We start from the raw sequence: 19,832 nt of genomic DNA on the forward strand, positions 1-19,832 counted from the left end.
TTTTCCCCTCCACTCGGCGCATTATCGTATGTCGTGAGGAGTGCCAAGCAAAACCCGCGAAGACCGTGTTGGACGCTGGCAAAACAGTCTAGGAATCTCCATTTCTCCCAGTCCAGGCTAATCCTGGGACTCTTCAAAGCCTTACCCTGTGACAATCACAAGGCTTTTCTCCGCCCCGTCGGTGACGGAAAACTCGTGACTCGAAACTGAGCGCCGGGCGGTCACACAGAAGCCAGGGGCGGAGCTACAAGTCCAGATCGCGAGGAAGCCCCCGACGGGCGGCGCGTGCGCAGTGTCTCGCCATGGGACCTCCTTCCCGCCGCTGAAACTAGGAAGCGGGACGCCAAATCTGTCCCCGCGCAGCCGCCGCCGCCGGGCGCCGAACGGGGCGGCCGCCCTCCCCGAGGCGCGCCTGCGCACGTTCCCACGCACGCTCCGGTGTACGGCGGCGGCCAGGGGTCGCGAGCCGGTGGAGGACCCGCGCGCGGAGGAGCCCGCAGAGTCAGCGCTTCTTCCCTCCCTCCCCTATTCCCCTCCCCGCTCCCTCCCCCCCCCAAGAATGTTCCGCTACGAGGTGAGTTGTTTCGACCGGAAGTGACCCCTCCCTCCCTCCCTCCCGCACGCGTCCCTCTTTCTCCCTCACCCTCCGCGCGTCTGTCCAGCGCTCCTGGGGGGAGGGGGCGGGCGGCGGGACCCGCGGGACCGAACGGAGTGCGTTGGGTCTGGGGTCGCGGGTTTAATCCGAGGGCTGTGAGCTGGCTTCGGGGGGCGGGACTGTCCTATCAGTTGCCACTGAGGAGAGCTGACCTATGTTTTGGGGTGGGGAGGGCCCCTTACGTGCCTTAACCAGACCACCCCCCACCCCCGGAGGAGTGAGGAGTAGAGAGCGTTGCACCCACCCTCGGTGGCTCTTGAGGAAGCTTCACCCGAGAAAGCCCAGAGACGCGTTTCCCGCCCTGGACCCGGAACCATCTCCCCTTCAATTACTTATACACACCCCCTTACAAACCGGCGACCGTCAGGTCCCGGGGGCCTGGACTCGCCCTTTGACTAGGGCCAAAGACCGTTTACTAAAGAGGACTCCGAGTTGGGAAGGGGCGTGTCCAGCAGAAGTTCCTTCTGGGCGAGTGGAGGGGGACGTGGGTTTGGTGACGGTCCGGGTATGTAGCAACAGTCAAGAGTCCTGACAGTGTCACTGGTTCGCTGTATGACCTTTAGCGACTCTTAATCATTGGACAGGGTTTCTGGATTTGTAGAACCAAAGGGTTGGTTTAGATGACCCCTAAGAGTCTTTCCAGTGTAAAAAGCAGTGATTTGGTTAAGTAGATCTTTGTGATTTGGGAGTGCTTCTGGAAGTTGCCTGTGATGGGGAGGCAGTTGCATGCTTGCTTTGTGTAAGTTTGGGAGACTTAAGATGGGTAAGATGGGTAGACTTAAGGTTTGACCTAACCTTTCATTTGGGAACATCCTGGCTAAGAGGTAGCCAGTCAGGGTGTATCCGAAATGTGACTGCAGAGAGCGTGTGGAATTCCGATCCTGAGTCTTTGAAAACTGGGGACACATATACTTGGTATTTGATAGGAATGGTTCAAGATCAAACTGCCTTTATGTAAACATGGAGAGAGATGATGAGATGCAGTAGGCAAAGTTCCCAAAAGAAAAGAAAACTTGGAAAATAAATCAGTTGAAAACTGAAATGGGGGTGGGAGGGTACGTTTAAGATAGAACACACCTAAGTGGTTAAACTGGTGATATCTAGCGTTGTTTAACAATACCCAATGTTTGCCTAAATCTTTGCCTCATTTGATCCTCACAACAACTTTCTGAGGTAGGTGGTATTGTCCCTGCATTACCACTTAAGAGATTGTGGCTTAGAGGCTAACACAGCCTGAGACAAAATAGATGCTCAGGGGGTATTGAATGAATTTATCAGAAAGGATGTGACTTACCCAAGTTGGTATCACTTGTAAGAGTAGAGACACAACTTAAACCTGTCGCATCACAGCTTTTCAAGAGTTCACTTAATTGTGATTGAACACTTAGCTTTCTCCTTTATCACCAGAGTTTGGATCTGTAGGAAAACAGAAGGGGAAAAGGAAAATGAAGAGAAAGATTTAAAAGGGAATAATAAAATAGTTGAAAAGGTGACATGAATATGGGGAAGATGAGAATTTCGTTGAAAAATATAGGTAGAACTCAAGCAAAATAATAAAGTGTTCATTTTCACTTGTCATTATTATTGTAACCAGTGATGGAAAGGAAGTTGGCAGGCCTCATTTCTTGGTTGCATGAGGAAATGCTGTTACTATATTCTTGATAAATAGAGAAATGGAAGTTTGGGGGAAGAGGTTAAATAAGGAATAGGAACGAGAAGCTGAAGGAAAAGGTACTGAAGTCTTCCAGTGTCAGGGAAATTGGGGGATAGAAAAAATGCCATGTGCACAAAAAGTCATAATGAAGCTATTGTGTTGATCGGGAAGATAAAAACATTTTTTTAGAGCGAGGTTGTGAACTTCATGAGTAGCTGATCTCTTTTTTCTCTTTTTTTAGTCTTTGGAGGATTGTCCTCTGGATGAAGATGAAGATGCATTTCAGGGCCTGGGTGAGGAAGATGAAGAGATTGATCAATTCAATGATGATACATTTGGGTCAGGTGCAGTTGGTAAGTGATGTCTTTCTTTTATAATGTCATCTTGGTCTCTTGCTGTTTTCAAATGCTCTCTTTTATAAGTACTTTTGTCTAAGTAGGCGTAACCTCATTCACAAAGTTGGCAAACTGTTCTGTTCTTCAATCCAAGCATCTACCCTCCTCCTCTGGGCTTCTTTTTGCCTCACTTATAAAACCAAGTGTTTTCTAAGCCCTGTCCCTTCCAGCTTTAAGATCTATGGCTCTAAGTTGACACTATACGGAATTCAAATGATTAGAGAAGTGGACATTTTACAAAGGTTTAAATAATCCTAGAAGAAGGAAATTTTTATTTGTGGAACATGGAACTTAAGGAAAACTAGTGGACTAGGAGAAGATTCAGATGTATATGTTTTAAAATTCAGTTGATCAATAATATATTGCATGACCCTGCTATTGCCCTATAGTATATTCAATAAATAAAGTTTTTTATTCCAAGAATTTTGGTGATAGAAAGTCTTCATAAGTTAGAAAAATGTTGTGCACAGGTGAAATTTTCTCATCCTTGGGTATAGATAAATATTCCTGGTGTTGGAAGTGGTTAAAAAATTAAAGAGCCAAACTAAACTAGAGGCCACAGTTATAATTACTGAGATGAAAGGTTTAGGGAGCAAGCTTACATAATAAAGTTTGAGAGTTAGAGATCCTGGAACAAGTATACTAATAAGTTAAAATTAAACTGTACTTCGGAAAGATGAATAGGTAAGGGAAGTCCCTGGTGGTCCAGTGGTTAGGACTCTTTGCTCTCACTGCCAAGGGCCCAGGTTCGTCCCTGGTCGGGGAACTAAGATCCCACATACCCCGTGCAGCCAAAAAAAAAAAAAAAAGAATAGGTAAGGCCAGAAACTATAAAACCCTTAGAGGAAACATAGGCAGAACACTCTATGACATACATCACAGCAAGATCCTTTTTGACCCATCTACTAGAGAAATGAAAGTAAAAATAAACAAATGGGACCTAATGAAACTTAAAAGTTTTCCACAGCAAAGGAAACCATAAACAAGACGAAAAGACAACCCTCAGAATGGGAGAAAATATTTGCAAGTGAAGCAACTGACAAAGGATTAATCTCCAAAATATATAAGCAGGTCACGCAGCTCAATAGCAAAAAAACAAACAACCCAATCCAAACATGGGCAGAAGACCAAATAGACATTTCTCCAAGGAAGACATACAGATTGCCAAGAAACACATGAAAGGATGCTCAACATCACGAATCATTAGAGAAATACAAATCAAAACCACAATAAGGTATCACCTCACACTGGTCAGAATGGCCATCATCAAAAAATCTACAAATAAATGCTGGAGAGGGTGTGGAGAAAAGAGAACCCTCTTGTACTGCTGGTGGGAATGTAAATTGATATAGCCACTATGGAGAGCAGTATGGGGGTTCCTTAAAACTAAAAATAGAACTACCATATGACCCAGCAATCCCACTACTGGGCATATACTCTGAGAAAACCATAATTCAAAAAGAAGCAGTACCACAATGTTCATTGCAGCACTATTTACAATAGCCAGGACATGGAGGCAACCTAAGTGTCCATCGACAGATGAATGGATAAAGAAGATGTGGTGCAGATATACAATGGAATATTACTCAGCCATAAAAAGAAATGAAATTGAGTTATTTGTAGTGAGGTGGATGGACCTAGAGACTCATACAGAGTGAAGTAAGTCAGAAAGAGAAAAACAAAAAACAAATACCATATGCTAACACATATATATGGAATCTAAAAAAATAATGGTTCTAAAGCACCTAGGGGCAGGACAGGAATGAAAACGCAGACGTAGAGAATGGACTTGACACGGGGAGGGGGAAGTTGGGATGAAGTGAGAGAGTGACATGGACATATATACACTACCAAATGTAAAACCGATGGCTAGTGGGAAGCAGCCACATAGCACAGGGAGATCAGCTTGGTGCTTTGTATCCACCTAGAGGGCTGGGATAGGGAGGGTGGGAGAGACACGCAAGAGGGAGGAGATATGGGGATATATGTTTATGTATAGCTGATTCACTTTGTTATACAGCAGAAACTAACATATCATTGTAAAGCAATTATACTCCAATAAAGATGTTAAAAAAAAAACCCAAAACATTGTATAGAGGTAACATTTTAACCACAATTCTGTCAATATTGTGGGGTTTTGTTTTAGTATTGTTTTAAAATAATTTCTGTAATTGTTTTAAAATATTATCTTGTAGCTTTAATTTTGTCCATTCCGTTTCAATAAGATTTGATGAACACATTTGGGGAAAAAAAAAAGATGAATAGGTAAGAGTCCATGGAACTCTCTTTGCTTTGACTGTTGGTGTTGAAAAGCAGCAATGACCACATTTATGTTGGGATGTGTGAATATGTGGGATTTCAAATATTCAAGTTAAGTAATAAGAAGAGGAAATATATCAGTAGTGGGTAACCCTAAAATGTTCAATATCAAAAACAAATGAGAGGTCTTAAAAATGTTGTATTAGGACTTCCCTGGTGGCGCAGGGGTTAAGAATCCACCTGCCAATGCAGGGGACATGGGATCAATCCCTGGTCGGGGAAGATCCCACATGCTGTTGAGCAGCTAAGCCCGTGCGCCACAACTACTGAGCCTGCACGCCACAACTACTGAAGCTCGCCCGCCTAGAGCCCGTGCTCCACAGCAAGAGAAGCCACCACAGTGAGAAGCCCGCACACTGCAACAAAGAGTAACCCCTGCTCGCCGCAACTAGAGGAAGCCCACGTGCAGCAACAAAGACCCAGTGCAGCCAAAAATAAAATAAAATAGTTGTACTGGTTACTGGTTTTGCACTGATCTAAACAGCTTAAGTTTATTTAAGCTTAGACTGAGTTGAATGAACCGGCAAAAATGAAAGAGTATACTGTTTTCAATCAGGGTTTACAGAATTCCTTGAAGAGCTAAAACTGTTGCTTTTGGAAGCAGCAAGAGAAGCATTTAAGGTAGAAGCTAGGCTTATTACAGAAGGGAACCGAAGACCTTTTGGATTACAGCCATAGTTTAGGGGATGAGATTGTCCAAGAGGATGACATGATCTCAGATGCTGTTCTCTATCCATGGAGATCACAGGGAAAGGGACATAGAATAGAATGACGAAAGCAGGGAACTGATGTGAAGTGCAAATTATATTTGAAACTTTAGTAAAAACCTATAGAATACAATAGAAGCTATAAACAGTGTGTGCTTGTTTCTGGAGCTCTTTTTCTCTTAAAATATTGTACTGAATGTTACCATTTTTTCGCAAATTCATCTGTGTTAAAATGAAATTTATTAAAATGAAGTATGTTGAGGTTAGCCAGCATAGTAAATGTCCTCAGTTTTTAACCTGGACAGAAGAGGAATAGTTTGGCCTTCTCATTGACTTCCAGAGTGCTAGACAGTCTTTTTTTCTGAGTTCCTATGTTTCTCACAAGATGAGGAAAGTATTGCCTTAAAAGAATTTTAGAGTGTGCAGAACTGCATTTTATGTGATGGAAAATGAAACAGCCCCTAGGGTTACACAGTAAAAGAATAGGTGATAAAAAGTAAAGGCAGTTGGGCTTCCCTGGTGGCGCAGTGGTTGAGAGTCTGCCTGCCGATGCAGGGGACACGGGTTCGTGCCCCGGTCCGGGAAGATCCCACATGCCATGGAGCGGCTGGGCCCATGCGCCATGGCCGCTGAGCCTGCGCATCCGGAGCCTGTGCTCCACAGCGGGAGAGGCCACAACAGTGAGAGGCCCTCGTAGGGCGCGCAAAAAAAAAAAAAAAGTAAAGGCAGTGAAGTAGCATATGGTTAGCCCATTTTGTACCCTGAGGCACAAGGATGATTAAGGACTTCTTGGTCAACAAAGTTTATAATGGAGAAAAGATTTCCCAGTGTGAGCCCTTTCCATTGAGAGTATAATATACTTGAATTGTGAAGTTAAAACCTTAGTTCCTCATCTTGATATAAATACTATACGGGTTTATAAAAAGAAAATTGCTTTCTAAGTCAACCTGTGACTTGTTTAATATACTTCTAAAGGCGGATATACAGCTGGTGTAGAGAATTTAAACCAGGAGATAAAATGTCAGACCTATGACATACATTTTGGTTTGTTGGTTTTTAACTCAAGGAGTGAGTATCTTGAGTAATACCTGTTAGTACAGTAGTTATTTTAAGTCACTGGCTACAGATGCTCTGATGTCACCTTTCCTTAAGAAACTAGTCACTGTCTTCTGCATGGAAAAATGTTTGCATCATCTTTGAGCAGTAAATGGGCCACAGTAATCTCAACTTGTTCTCTAAAAATAAAAGCTTACACTTACAAGGTGCTTATTATGTGCTAGGGACCATTCTGAGTGTTTCATGTATATTGTTAATCCTCGTAGCAGCCTTGCAAGGTAGGTACTATTATTATCCTCATGTTAACAAATGAAGAAGGAAAATGCCAGAGATGTTAAGTAACTCTAAATACAGTCAATGTAAGCTACCAGTTATGTTTTAACAGTCTCTGGGGGATCTTTGGGAATCTCCTGCCTCCACATGGAAGGGCTCCCCATTCTTTCTACTTCCTTTTTATTGATAGCTGCTAAAATCTTTAGGGACTGAGATTGCTCTAAAATTAAATCACCTCTACTTCCTGTTCATTTTGTTTTTATTCAGAAACAAATATCTCTGAGACAGACTTGAGGGGAATTACCACAGCAAGCATACATTTATAAAAGCAGCCAGGAATTCAGTAACCCACCTCAGGGTATAGGTTAATTAGTTCAAGGAAAACAGTTGTCTCTTTCCCTTCATTTCTCTGTTATTTTTTTCCCCTACCCTTTATCATTTTGACCAGTGTGGGTTGAGGTCAAGCATTGGCATATCTAAGTATGTTTTTAGGTCATTTGAAAAAGATACAGAGTGAGGTATCCTTTTATACTAAGGACGTGTGATCTCTGACATTACTGTTTCAGATGATTTTTCGCAAGAGCAAGAAATATCTAAAATGAACATGATGGTGTTCTGTGGCATAGGTTTCTTTGCTTACATGTTTGAAAAAGTAACAATTCGCAACAGAGCCTTTCTCACAGAATATGGCTACTTAACCAGCATTTTTTAAATTAATTATTAAGGACAAATAGATTATCATCTTTGGTGGGACCTAGTAAAGTTAGTAAATAGGATTATGAGAAGTGAATGAAATCAATGCAAATTAGAACTCTTTTGCATTAGAATCAATCTTAGCAAATCAGTTTCTTAAATTTGGGAAATAAATGTTTAAAAAAATCCCTTAATTCAGGATTATAGACTCCCTTTTTTTTTTTTCCCGGCATTGTTGAGTCAGTAAAATTGCAAAAAGCAGTTAGTCCTTCAAAACATGCTTAGCTTACTCTTCCTTAGCAAAGATGACACAAATATTAATATCACAGTTGATTTTTAATTACACTGTTCTTTAAGCATATTTTTTAAATAGCTGATAATTTAAATTAGTGCTGTAATTTTCATCTAAAGTAGATTTTTCCCTTTACCACAAGTAGTACATTCACATCTACCACAGTGTTCAAAGACTAGACAGTGGTTCTGATCATACAAATTATAAATTTGGGAGTCCCACTTACCTCGTTTTTTTTGTTTTTTGGCCGCGGCATGCGGGATCTTAGTTCCCTGACCAGGGACTGAACCCGTGCCCCCTGCATTGGGAGCATGGAGTCTTAACCACTGGACCGCTAGGGAAATCCCTTACCTTGTTTTTGTTTTGGATCACTAGTGTTATATGATACATTGTTATATAATAAAAGTAGCAATTTTAAATGTTTATAATCTGACCCTGAAAGGAACTTAGGCTACTTAAATTTGTTATACATCTGAAACTAATGTAATGTTGTACATCAACTATACTTCAATAAATAAATTAAAAATTGCAAATAATCCAAATTTCCATCAGTAAGGGATAAGTTAAATTACTTTATTAGTAGAGTAGAATCTTATATAGGTATGAAAAAGAATGAGATTATATTATCAGTAGTTATGTGTTCCCACTTTAAAAAATTTAACATACCTGAAGAATTATGGGGAACTTTCACTTTCTAAGTTACATATTTGTGTAATGTTTAAATTTTTTTAACAAACATGTATTTTAACAAGTTGCATATGAGCCCTTCAGAAAGTCTAAATCTTTTTTTAAGTGGCTACCATTAATTACACCCTTAGTATATACCAGGCACTTTTTTTTTCTTTTTTTCTTGTCGTGGTGCTCCCACTTCTTCCTTCTCCTTTCTTTAAATGAGGTATATAGAAAAATATGGGGAGGATTGTCATTAAGCACACTTTCTCAGAATTCTGTGTTTTTATGTTAGTAATTACCTGTTATCTCTCTGTTTTGAATTTTGCAGGACATACAAAACAAAACTAAAATAAGAATAAAAATGTATAACATTTACAAAAGAATACATGGGGTTTTGGTGGGTTAGAAAGTAGTGCATGTTCAGATGAGGTGAAGGTAGAATTAAAATGAAAAGATTATTTAGGGAAAGCTTCAGCGAGGAGGGAAAGGTATCTGAATTTGAACGCTGAAAGGAGCAAAGTAGTAGAGCTTTTATGATGGAGTCAGAAGGGCATGATGAGCGATGAGGTCGAGGAGAACTGGAATGAGAGAAGTGACGGAAGTAAGGTCTGGTTCTAGAGAAGCCGATAGAAGGTTCTGAAGATTTTCATCTGTGCTATAGCTGGACCCAAAAACAATGCTGTGTCAGCATAAAAAAACAAAAAACAACAAAATAACCTAGTGCCAGTGCTACAGATTATATAGTAGTATGTAGAAATAGACAGTTAAAGCAGAAGAGGACCGACGCTGGTCCAAGTCACCCTCACCTTTCCTGTGGCATACTTGTAGTAGCCTCCTAACAGGCCTCCGTGCTTCCAATAGTGTTGCCCCCTTCTCTGCAAATCTGTTTTCAACACAGCAGCCAGAGTGATTCTTTCAAAAAGTCAAGCCACATCCAAACCTCCAGCGGCCCCCACTTCAGAGTGGCTCTAAAGGCCCTGTAGGAGCTCTCCCACTTTGACCTCATTTTTCTTCTCCTCTTCACCCCTGTTCATTCCAATCCAAGCACAGTCCTTGCTGCTTCTCAAAATCGTCAGTCTCTCATCTTAAGGCCTTTTTACTGACTGTCCCTGTGCCTGAGGCACTCTTCTCCTAGATATCCACATGGCTAACTTATTCTTGATATTTTGCTCAAATGTCACCTTCTCAATGAGACATACTTCTGACCATCCTATTTAAAGTTTTCATTTTGCTTCTCTTCCACCGTATTCCTGTAGCATATCATCTAATAATATAGTATCTAATTTACTTATTCGTTACGTTCATTATCTATTATCTGTCTCTTCCCTGCTTAAAAAGCTACAGGAGGGCAGGGATCCTTGTCTGTTTTGTACACCAATGTACTCCATGCACCTAAAACAATGTCTGTCACATAATAGATGCTCAAAAAATACTAATTGAATGACACGAATGGATTTAAAAGCTTGTAAAGAAGATGACACTTACCTAAGAGAAAGTTGTACGCTAGCGCGAGTTTTTGCCTGAAATATCACAGAATCTCAAACCAACAGGTTGTACTATATCACCAACTTAGAAATTGGTTTCAGAATATAGTTTGCACATCGTTGCTAATGTATTAAGCTATTACTCCAAAAGTCTGAGTGTATTCCTGGTAGGATGTTAGTTGTTCTCAATAGTGCAAAGACCACTTTAAATGTGCCCCTTAGTTTAAACCTTATTTCATGACTCTAGATGGATAACAGAAGAATTTTATAAAACTTTTTTATTCCAATATGAACTGTTTCTTTTTTATTATTTCCTTATAGACGATGATTGGCAGGAAGCACATGAGCGCCTGGCTGAATTGGAAGAAAAGCTACCCGTGGCGGTTAATGAACAAACAGGCAATGGAGAAAGGGATGAGATGGACTTGTTGGGTGATCATGAGGAGAATCTGGCAGAAAGGCTCAGTAAGATGGTGATTGAAAATGAACTAGAAGATCCAGCTATCATGAGGGCAGTACAGACCAGGCCAGTGTTGCAAGTAAGTTACTGTGATCTGAGAGCTATAGCAGACTGATAATTAAAGCAAAGTATTGGGCTTGGCTATTTTATTCCACCTACTATACTGAGAGAATTACATGTGCTATAGAAATTTGGTAGTATAATTCCTGATGATAGCAATTCTAGAGATGAAGTCGGGAAATAAGGTAGATTCTAGAACACTGTAGTTTCTTTTCTCAAGCAGTTGAGGCGCTTTGGGAGCTTTGCTCACCGAAAGCTGGTAAGTTGCCCAGCGAGCCCGCCCTCTCCTAGACTTTGTGTGTGTGTTTTCCTTTTTTGTTAGCCCCGACCAGGAAGTCTCAATTCCAGCATCTGGGATGGATCTGAAGTTCTGAGGCGAATCCGAGGACCACTGCTTGCTCAGGTATTAAACGTTTTCTCGTTGTATAAAAATCCTAATACCCCAAAGCTGGTTCCTGTTGTTGTCCTTTCCTTACTGGAACAATGTATGGATGTATATCCTCTGCCGGTCTTAACGTTGATTATGTCGCCAGCACCCATAGCTGGACGTGTTGACTGTGCCCTCCCCCAGACTCTGTGGTAACGCTCACTTGACTGTGCTTTCTTTGAAGTGGTTGAAAGGAGCCATTGGGACTCAAAATTTGACAGCTTATGATTTGAATTACTTAAAGTCATTTTTAGGCAAAACTATAGGGACAGAACAGATCAGTGTTTGCCAGTGGTTGGGGGCGGTAGAAGAGGTTGACTACAAAGGAACAATACAAAGGAAGTTTGGGGAGTAATAAAACTTATGTGTCTTGATTTTGGTGTTAGATCCAGGACTCTCTGCATTTATCAAAATTTAATGCTATACACTAAAGAGGGTAACATTTTTACTGGATGTGAAATAAAACTAAATGAAAAATTTTTAAATAATTTCTCAAGATATCTGGCATCTGTAAAGGTTATTAAAACATTTCAAGGTAGCTAATTTTTTTAACACTACTTCCTCAATTAGGAAATGCCTACAGTGTCTGTGTTAGAATATGCCTTGCCTCAGAGGCCCCCACAGGGCCCAGAAGATGATCGGGACGTTTCTGAGCGTGCATTACCGAGGCGGTCAACTTCGCCTATCATTGGGAGTCCTCCTGTTAGAGCTGTCCCCATAGGCACCCCACCTAAGCAGATGGCTGTACCCAGCTTCAACCAACAGGTACCTCTCATTAACAGGCACTCAGCCCAGGATATTGGGAATCTGGGCAAAATTATTTGGGAAATTGGTGATGCTGGGAGGAGGGTGGAAGTTTGGGGTAGGCATTAGATTAGAAAGAAAAGTAGCCAATTAGAGGAAAAGTTAGTACAAATAAGAGACACATTCCCCAGTGCCCATTGCTGGTGCTACTACTGTTGCTGCTGCCTTTTAATTGGGGGAGAAAAAGGGTAGTGAACCACATTTAGTGTAAATGTCCTTTTTAAAGTGTTTTGCTGGCTGCCCAAAACATTGGCAGAGAGGTAACTGAAAGCTGGGGGGAGTGGGAACACACAGCATTGTCCACATCCCTTTTTACCTTTAAGATATCCCTGCTTTCCCTAGAGCCTGTGCAGTCCTGTTCCATAGACTTTCCTCCACCTGAAACCAGCAGCTGAAAAGGAAGGCCAATTTGGAAGGTATGGGGGGAGGGTGGTATTGGTATGGCCTAGTTAGGCTCAATATCCTATGAAATGGTGGAGTCACAACGTACACGAAAGAGCTGAGCATGGCGGCCATATCATAGGGACTTCAGAATAGGACTTAGTTAATCCTCCAGCTTTCTTATCATTCCATCTCCCTCACTGCTACCAAAATATATCCTCTTGGAGAGAATTTGCAAGTCAGAATATCTGCTGGTACCTCCCTCAGATAGCATGGAAGGGTGGGGATAACTGGAGAATTAGCTAAATCTTCCTCAGTTAAAAGTGGCACATTGCTTGATATTTGTGAGAGGAAGTGACCAAAGGTTCTGTATGTGGACCAAAGCCATAGCAATTTGCTTAGAAGTAGGGCTTTGCATTGAGTTCTGTGTCTCTACTCGAGGGGAGGAAGAATAGGTAGAGGAAAAACTGACTTCACTGAGTGTAGTTGTATATATGTTTGTCCTGATAGGTTCTGTGTCCGAAGCCTGTCCATGTTCGACCCCCAATGCCACCACGCTATCCTGCTCCCTACAGTGAGAGGATGTCTCCAAACCAGCTCTGCAGTGTCCCGGTATGTCACTTTACAATCTAATGAAAATATTTTCTGATCACTGCCTAGTATATAGACATCTCCTAAATCTTACATGTTTTTTATAATCTCCATACTTGAATTTCTGGATCTTATAGTCCCCGGGTCAGAAGACATAGTTCATCATGTTCAGCTATTTCTTACCTCAACTCTTTTCTTATCTTAAAAATCTAACCTTGACATGATCCGGTTTCTTGCTATTATAGTCCCTCATTCTACTTCTTTCTCTTTCACGTTACATGATCATAGTGCTTTCTAACTTCTAGCATTACTCTTTCATATTCCTTCAGTGGACAGCTCAGCTCTACAATTTGAGAGTTTTTCTATCTAAGTTAATTCTGTATTTCTATCGAGTTCCCCTGTTATTTACCTGTTTTCATGGTATAAATATAATTTTTTTTTTTTTTAGAACTCTTCCCTACTGGGTCACCCTTTCCCTCCTAGTGTTCCTCCTGTTCTCAGCCCCCTCCAGAGAGCGCAGCTTCTTGGAGGAGCACAGGTAAGCCTAGGGTTAGCTCAGCCCTTAAAGAGCTTTCTCACTTTCCAAAGGTTCACTAGCTGATAACCCCCTTTTTTGCTGTTAATCAGTCACTGCCGCCTCTTATTTTTTCCTTTACTTTCTTAAACAAAGTTACTGATGGAAGCAGTATTCACTTTTCTGTGGATAAAAGTAAGGGGACTTGCTGATCAACTGAATCTAAGATCTTGTGCCTCTTGTAGCTACAGCCTGGACGGATGTCTCCCAGCCAGTTTGCACGGGTCCCTGGATTTGTTGGTAGTCCACTTGCTGCCATGAATCCCAAGTTGCTGCAAGGGCGAGTTGGGCAGATGCTTCCCCCAGCACCAGGCTTCCGTGCCTTCTTTAGTGCTCCAGCCCCTGCTACACCGCCTCCTCCTCAGCAGCACCCTCCTGGCCCAGGGCCTCACCTGCAAAACCTAAGGTACACAAAACAGATGCCTCCGTTTATCCATTGTCATCTAAGCCTCCTGATCATTGACGTTTAGTGCTGTAACATAGAAGTCTGTTGATATTTGCAAGTGATATATTTTGAGATGTTATTTGATCCTCAAGTTGCCAAACACAGAAATGTTTGACCGTCTCCAGGCTTTCTTATGAATCACATTTCCCTCCAGTCACATGCTTCCCGTGTACATTTGCACATTACTAATCACCTTTTTTATTTCTCCTGAAGTTTCTTGTGTCTCACTTATTTTACAAACACACACATACTTACGTATGCACGAAGTGTTTGTCATTTAACAAGAATTATCATATACTAAGGAACAGAGAGGAAGTTCCCTGGCGGTCCAATGGTTAGGCTTCGGTGCTTTCACTGCCATGACCTGGGTTCAATGCCTGGTTGGGGAACTCAGATTCTGCAAGCTGCACGGCTCAGCCAAAAAGAAAAAAAAAAGGGAACAGAGATGTTGAGTTGTCAGCTAATCTCAGTGCTGGCTAGTTGCTTGCTTCCACTGTGATTTTATAACAAGAGGGGTTTAAGTTCCTGCTTCAGTGAAATTGTGTTTTATTACATATCGTATCGTATCAGTTAGGATTCTCCAGAGCAGCAGAACCAGTAGGATATAGATAAATAAGTAAAGAAGAAATTTACTGAAAGGAATTGGCTTGCATGATTGTGGGGCTGGCAAGTCCAGAATTCACAGGGCAGGCCAGCAGCTGGACATTTTGGTAGGAGCTGAGGTTGCAACCTTGAGTCTGAATTTGTAGGGCAGGTGGGCAGGCTGGAAATTCAGTCAGGACTTCCGTGTTCCAGTCTTGAGGCAAAATTCCTTCCCTGGGAAACATGTTTTCCTTTCAACTGATTGGGCAAGCCCCAACCACATTATCGAGGGTCATCTCTTTCTTTCTTAAGGTCAACTAATTGTAAATGTTAGTCGCATCTACAAAATGCCTTCACAGCAACATCTGGTTGAGTGATTGTCCAAACAACTGGCCAGCTTAGCCAAGCTGACATATAAAATTAACTATCACACATATATGTTTCAATGTCATTCCCAAATACTTGAAACTAAGTACATTAAATCTATTAGAGACTTCTCTTTAACAGGAGCAAAAAGAAAAAGAGTTAAACTGCTTTACTGCTGATTCATTCTCATTTTATGATTATCCTCTTAGGAGTTGAGAATTGGCTTTTGTGGAAGACATAAAAATACAGTGGCGTCTTCCTTCTGAAAGATCTTAGAATAGACTTTAGCATTCCCTTGGGTGAACCTGTATGAAGTTATCCTGTACTGACCACATTGTTAAAAACTTCAAGTCATCAGGATGACAGAATTGAACATCTTTTCCCTTTTTGTTTAGATCACAGGCCCCAATGTTTAGACCAGACACAACCCACCTTCATCCACAGCACCGTCGACTCTTGCATCAGAGACAGCAACAGAATAGGAAGTAAGTACTTATCCTACTCCTTTGTGGTTTCTTAATTTAGCTTTCATTTTTGACTGATTTAGTTTACTTTTTAAGTAAATGTAATCAGTATTGCACTTATTTTGACTGGTTAAGTCAGATCATATATGCTGTTATTTTATGTTACCACTGCACAAATTCTTCTTTTTTTTGAATTTTTGAATTTTACTTATGTTTTATACAGCAAGTTCTTATTAGGTATCTATTTTATACATATTAGTGTATACATGTCAATCCCAATCTCCCAATTCATCCCGCCACCACCACTCTTCCCCGCCACTTTCCCCCCTTGGTGTCCTTGTCCATACGTTTGTTCTCTACATCTGTGTGTCTGTTTCTGCCCTGCAAACCGGTTCACCTGTACCATTTTTCTAGGTTCCACATATATGCATTAACATACGATACTTGTTTTTCTCTTTCTGACTTACTTCACTCTGTATGACAGTCTCTTGATCCATCCACATCTCTACAAATGACCCAATTTCGTTCCTTTTTATGGCTGAGTAATACTCCATTGTATATATGTACCACATCTTCTTTATCCATTCGTCTGTCGATGGGCATTTAGATTGCTTCCATCACCTGGCTGTGGTAAATAGTGCTGCAGTGAAGATTGGGGTGCATGTGTCTTTTTAAATTATGGTTTTCTCAGGGTATATGCCCAGTACTGGGATTGTTGAATCATATGGTAATTCTATTTTTAGTTTTTTAAGGAACCTCCATACTGTTCTCCATAGTGGCTGTATCAATTTACATTCCCACCAACAGTGCAAGAGGGTTCCCTTTTCTCCACACCCTCTCCAGCATTTGTTGTTTGTAGATTTTCTGATGATGCTCTTTCTAACTGGTGTGAGGTGATACCTCATTGTAGTTTTGATTTGCATTTCCCTAATAATTAGTGATGTTGAGCAGCTTTTCACGTGCTTCTTGGCCATCTGTATGTCTTCTTTGGAGAAATGTCTATTTAGGTCTTCTGCCCATTTTTGGATTGGGTTGTTTTTTTAATATTGAGCTGCATGAGCTGTTTATATATTTTGGAGATTAATCCTTTGTCCATTGATTTGTTTGCAAATATTTTCTCCCATTCTGAGGGTTGTCTTTTCGTCTTGTTTGTAGTTTCCTTTGCTTTGCAAAAGCTTGTAAGTTTCATTAGGTCCCATTTGTGTATTTTTGTTTTTATTTCCATTAGGAGGTGGATCAGAAAAGATCTTGCTGTGATTCATGTCAAAGAGTGTTCTTCCTACATTTTCCTCTATGAGTTTTATAGTGTCCAGTCTTACATTTAGGTGTCTAATCCATTTTGAGTTTATTTTTGTGTATGGTGTTAGAGAGTGTTCTAATTTCATTCTTTTACATGTAGCTGTCCAGTTTTCCAAGCACCACTTATTGAAGGGACTGTCTTTTGTCCATTGTCATAGATTAGTGTGTGGGTTTATCTCTGGGCTTTCTATCCTGTTCCATTTGTGCCAGTACCATATTGTCTTGATTACTGTAGCTTTGTAGTATAGCCTGGGGTCAGGGTACCTGATTCCTCCAGCTCTGTTTTTCTTTCTCAAGATTGATTTGGCTGTTCGGGATCTTTTGTGTTTACGTACAAATTATGAAATTTTTTGTTCTAGTTCTGTAAAAAATGCCATTGGTAATTTGATAGGGATTGCATTGAATCTGTAGATTGCTTTGGGTAGTATAGTCATTTTAATGATATTGCTTCTTCCAATCCAAGAACATGGTATATCTCTCCATCTGTTTGTGTCATCTTTGATTTCTTTCATCAGTGTCTTACAGTTTTCTGAGTACAGGTCTTTTACCTCCTTAGGTAGGTTTATTCCTAGGCATTTTATTCTTTTTGTGGGATGGTAAATGAGATTGTTTCCTTAATTTCTCTTTCTGATCTTTCATTGTTAGTGTGTAGGAATGCAGGAGGTTTCTGTGCATTAATTTTGTATCCTGCAACCTTACCAAATTCATTGATTAGTTCTAGTAGTTTTCTGGTAGCGTCTTTAGGATTTTCTACGTATGGTATCATGTCGTTGGCACCAGGGACGGGACGGTTTTACTTTTTCTTTTCCAATTTCCTTTTATTTCTTTTTCTTCCCTGATTGCTGTGGCTAGGACTTCCAATACTGTGATGAATAATAGTGGCGAGAGTGGACATCCTTGTCTTGTTCCTGATCTTAGAGGAAATGCTTTCAGATTTTCACCATTGAGAATGATGTTTGCTGTGGGTTTGTCGTATATGGCTTTTATTATGTTGGGGTAGGTTCCTTATGTGCCCACTTTCTGGAGACTTTTTATCATAAATGAGTGTTGAATTTTGTCAAACGCTTTTTCTGCATCTATTGAGATGAGCATATGGTTTTTATTCTTTAATTTGTTAATATGGTGTATCACATTGATTGTTTTGCGTACATTGAAGAATCCTGCATCCCTGGGATAAATCCCACTTGATCATGGTGTATGATCCTTTTAATGTGTTGTTGGATTCTGTTTGCTAGTATTTTGTTGAGGATTTTTGCATCTATATTCATGAGTGATATTGGTCTGTAATTTTCTTTTTTTTTTAGTATCTTTGGTTTCGGTATCAGGGTGATGGTGGCCTCATAGAATGAGTTTGGGACTGTTCCTTCCTCTGCAGTTTTTTTGAAGAGTTTGAGAAGGATGCGTATTAGCTATTCTCTAAATGTTTGATAGAATTCACCTGTGAAGCCATCCGGTCCTGGATTCTTGTTTGTTGGATTTTTTTTTTTTTTTTTTGCGGTACACGGACCTCTCACTGTTGTGGCCTCTCCCGTTGCGGAGCACAGGCTCCGGACGCGCAGGCTCAGTGGCCATGGCTCACGGGCCCAGCCGCTCCGCGTCATGTGGGATCTTCCCGGACCGGGGCACAAACCCGTGTCCCCTGCATCGGCAGGCGGACTCTCAACCACTGCGCCACCAGGGAAGCCCTGTTGCAAGATTTTTAGACACAGTTTCAATTTCATTACTTGTGATTGGTCTGTTCATGTTTTCTATTTCTTCCTCATTCAGTCTTGGAAGGTTATACCTTTCTAAGGATTTGTCCATTTCTTCCAGGTTGTCCATAGAGTTGCTTGTAGTAGTCTCTTATGATGCTTTATATTTCTGCAGTGTCTGCTGTAACTTCTCCTTTTTCATTTCTGATTTTATTGATTTGAGCCCTCTCCCTCTTTTGCTTGATGAGTCTGGCTAAAAGTTTGTCAATTTTGTTTATCTTCTCAAAGAACCAGCTTTTAGTTTTTATTGATCTTTGCTACTGTATTCTTTGTTTCTAATTCATTTATTTCTGCTGTGATCTTTATGATTTCTTTCCTTCTGCTAACTTTGGGTTTTGTTTGTTCTTCTTTCTCTAGTTCCTTTAGGTGTAAGGTTAGATTGTTTATTTGAGATTTTTCTTGTTTCTTGAGGTAGGCTTATTGTATTGCTATAAACTTCCCTATTAGAACTGCTTTTGCTGCATCCCATAGGTTTTGGATTGTCGTGTTTTCGCTGTAATTTGTCTCTAGGTATTTTTTTATTTCCTCTTTGATTTCTTTAGTGATCTCTTGGTTATTTAGTAATGTATTGTTTAACCTCCATAAGTTTGCATTTTTTATGTTTTTTTCCTTGTAATTGATTTCTAATATCATAGGGTTGTGGTCGGAAAAGATGTTTGATATGATTTCAATTTTCTTAAATTAACTGAGGCTTGAGTTGTGACCCAAGATGTGATCTATCCTGGATATTGTTCCATGTGCATTGAGAAGAAAGTGTAATCTGCCGTTTTTGGATGGATTGTCCTATAAATATCAATTAAATCTATCTGGCCTGTTGTATCATTTAAAGCTTGTGTTTCCTTATTAATTTTCTGTCTGGATGGTCTGTCCATTGGTGTAATTGAGGTGTTAAAGTCCCCCACTATTGTGTTACTGTCAATTTCCTCTTTTATAGCTGTTAGCATTTGCCTTATGTATTGAGGTATTCCTATGTTGGGTGCATATATAATTGTTATATCTTCTTCTTGTATTGCTCATGATCATTATACAGTGTCCTTCTTGTCTCTTGTAACATTATTTTAAGTATATTTTATCTGATATGAGTATTGCTACTCCAGCTTTCTTTTGATTTCCATTTGCATGGAATATCTTTTTCTATCCCCTCACTTTCAGTCTGTATGTGTCCCTAGGTCTGAAGTGGGTCTCTTGTAGACAGCATATATATGGGTCTTGTTTTTGTATCCATTCAGTGAGCCTGTGTCTTTTGGTTGGAGCATGTAATCCATTCACGTTTAATGTAATTATTGATATGTATGTTCCTGTTACCATTTTCTTAATTGTTATGGGTTTGTTTTTGTAGGTCCTTTTCTTCTCTTGTGTTTCCCACTTAGAGAAATTCCTTTAGCATTTGTTGTAGAGCTGGTTTGGTGGTGTTGAATTCTTTTAGCT

The 19,832-nt window shown here is 40.5% G+C and overlaps 1 protein-coding gene across 4 annotated transcripts in view; it reads left to right on the forward strand.

Annotated features, from left to right (window-relative positions):
• Positions 1-343: 343 nt before the first annotated feature.
• The window catches only part of PATL1 (PAT1 homolog 1, processing body mRNA decay factor), a 35,506-nt gene continuing 16,017 nt past the window's right edge, over positions 344-19,832 (forward strand). For 2 of the 4 annotated variants that reach the window (XM_060159079.1, XM_060159081.1), the window contains exons 1-9: positions 479-574; positions 2,551-2,662; positions 10,522-10,739; positions 11,043-11,123; positions 11,718-11,912; positions 12,843-12,944; positions 13,372-13,461; positions 13,683-13,903; positions 15,286-15,375. In XM_060159079.1, coding sequence (XP_060015062.1) covers positions 560-574; positions 2,551-2,662; positions 10,522-10,739; positions 11,043-11,123; positions 11,718-11,912; positions 12,843-12,944; positions 13,372-13,461; positions 13,683-13,903; positions 15,286-15,375 — 1,124 coding nt within the window. In that variant the 5' untranslated portion in view covers positions 479-559. Of the gene's footprint in view, positions 575-2,550; positions 2,663-10,521; positions 10,740-11,042; positions 11,124-11,717; positions 11,913-12,842; positions 12,945-13,371; positions 13,462-13,682; positions 13,904-15,285; positions 15,376-19,832 lie in introns of all 4 variants that reach the window. The other 2 variants (XM_060159080.1, XM_060159078.1) reach the window with 2 other exon arrangements.

Source organism: Lagenorhynchus albirostris, chromosome 9 (genome assembly GCF_949774975.1).
Source record: "Lagenorhynchus albirostris chromosome 9, mLagAlb1.1, whole genome shotgun sequence".
Taxonomy (NCBI): Eukaryota; Metazoa; Chordata; class Mammalia; order Artiodactyla; family Delphinidae; genus Lagenorhynchus; species Lagenorhynchus albirostris.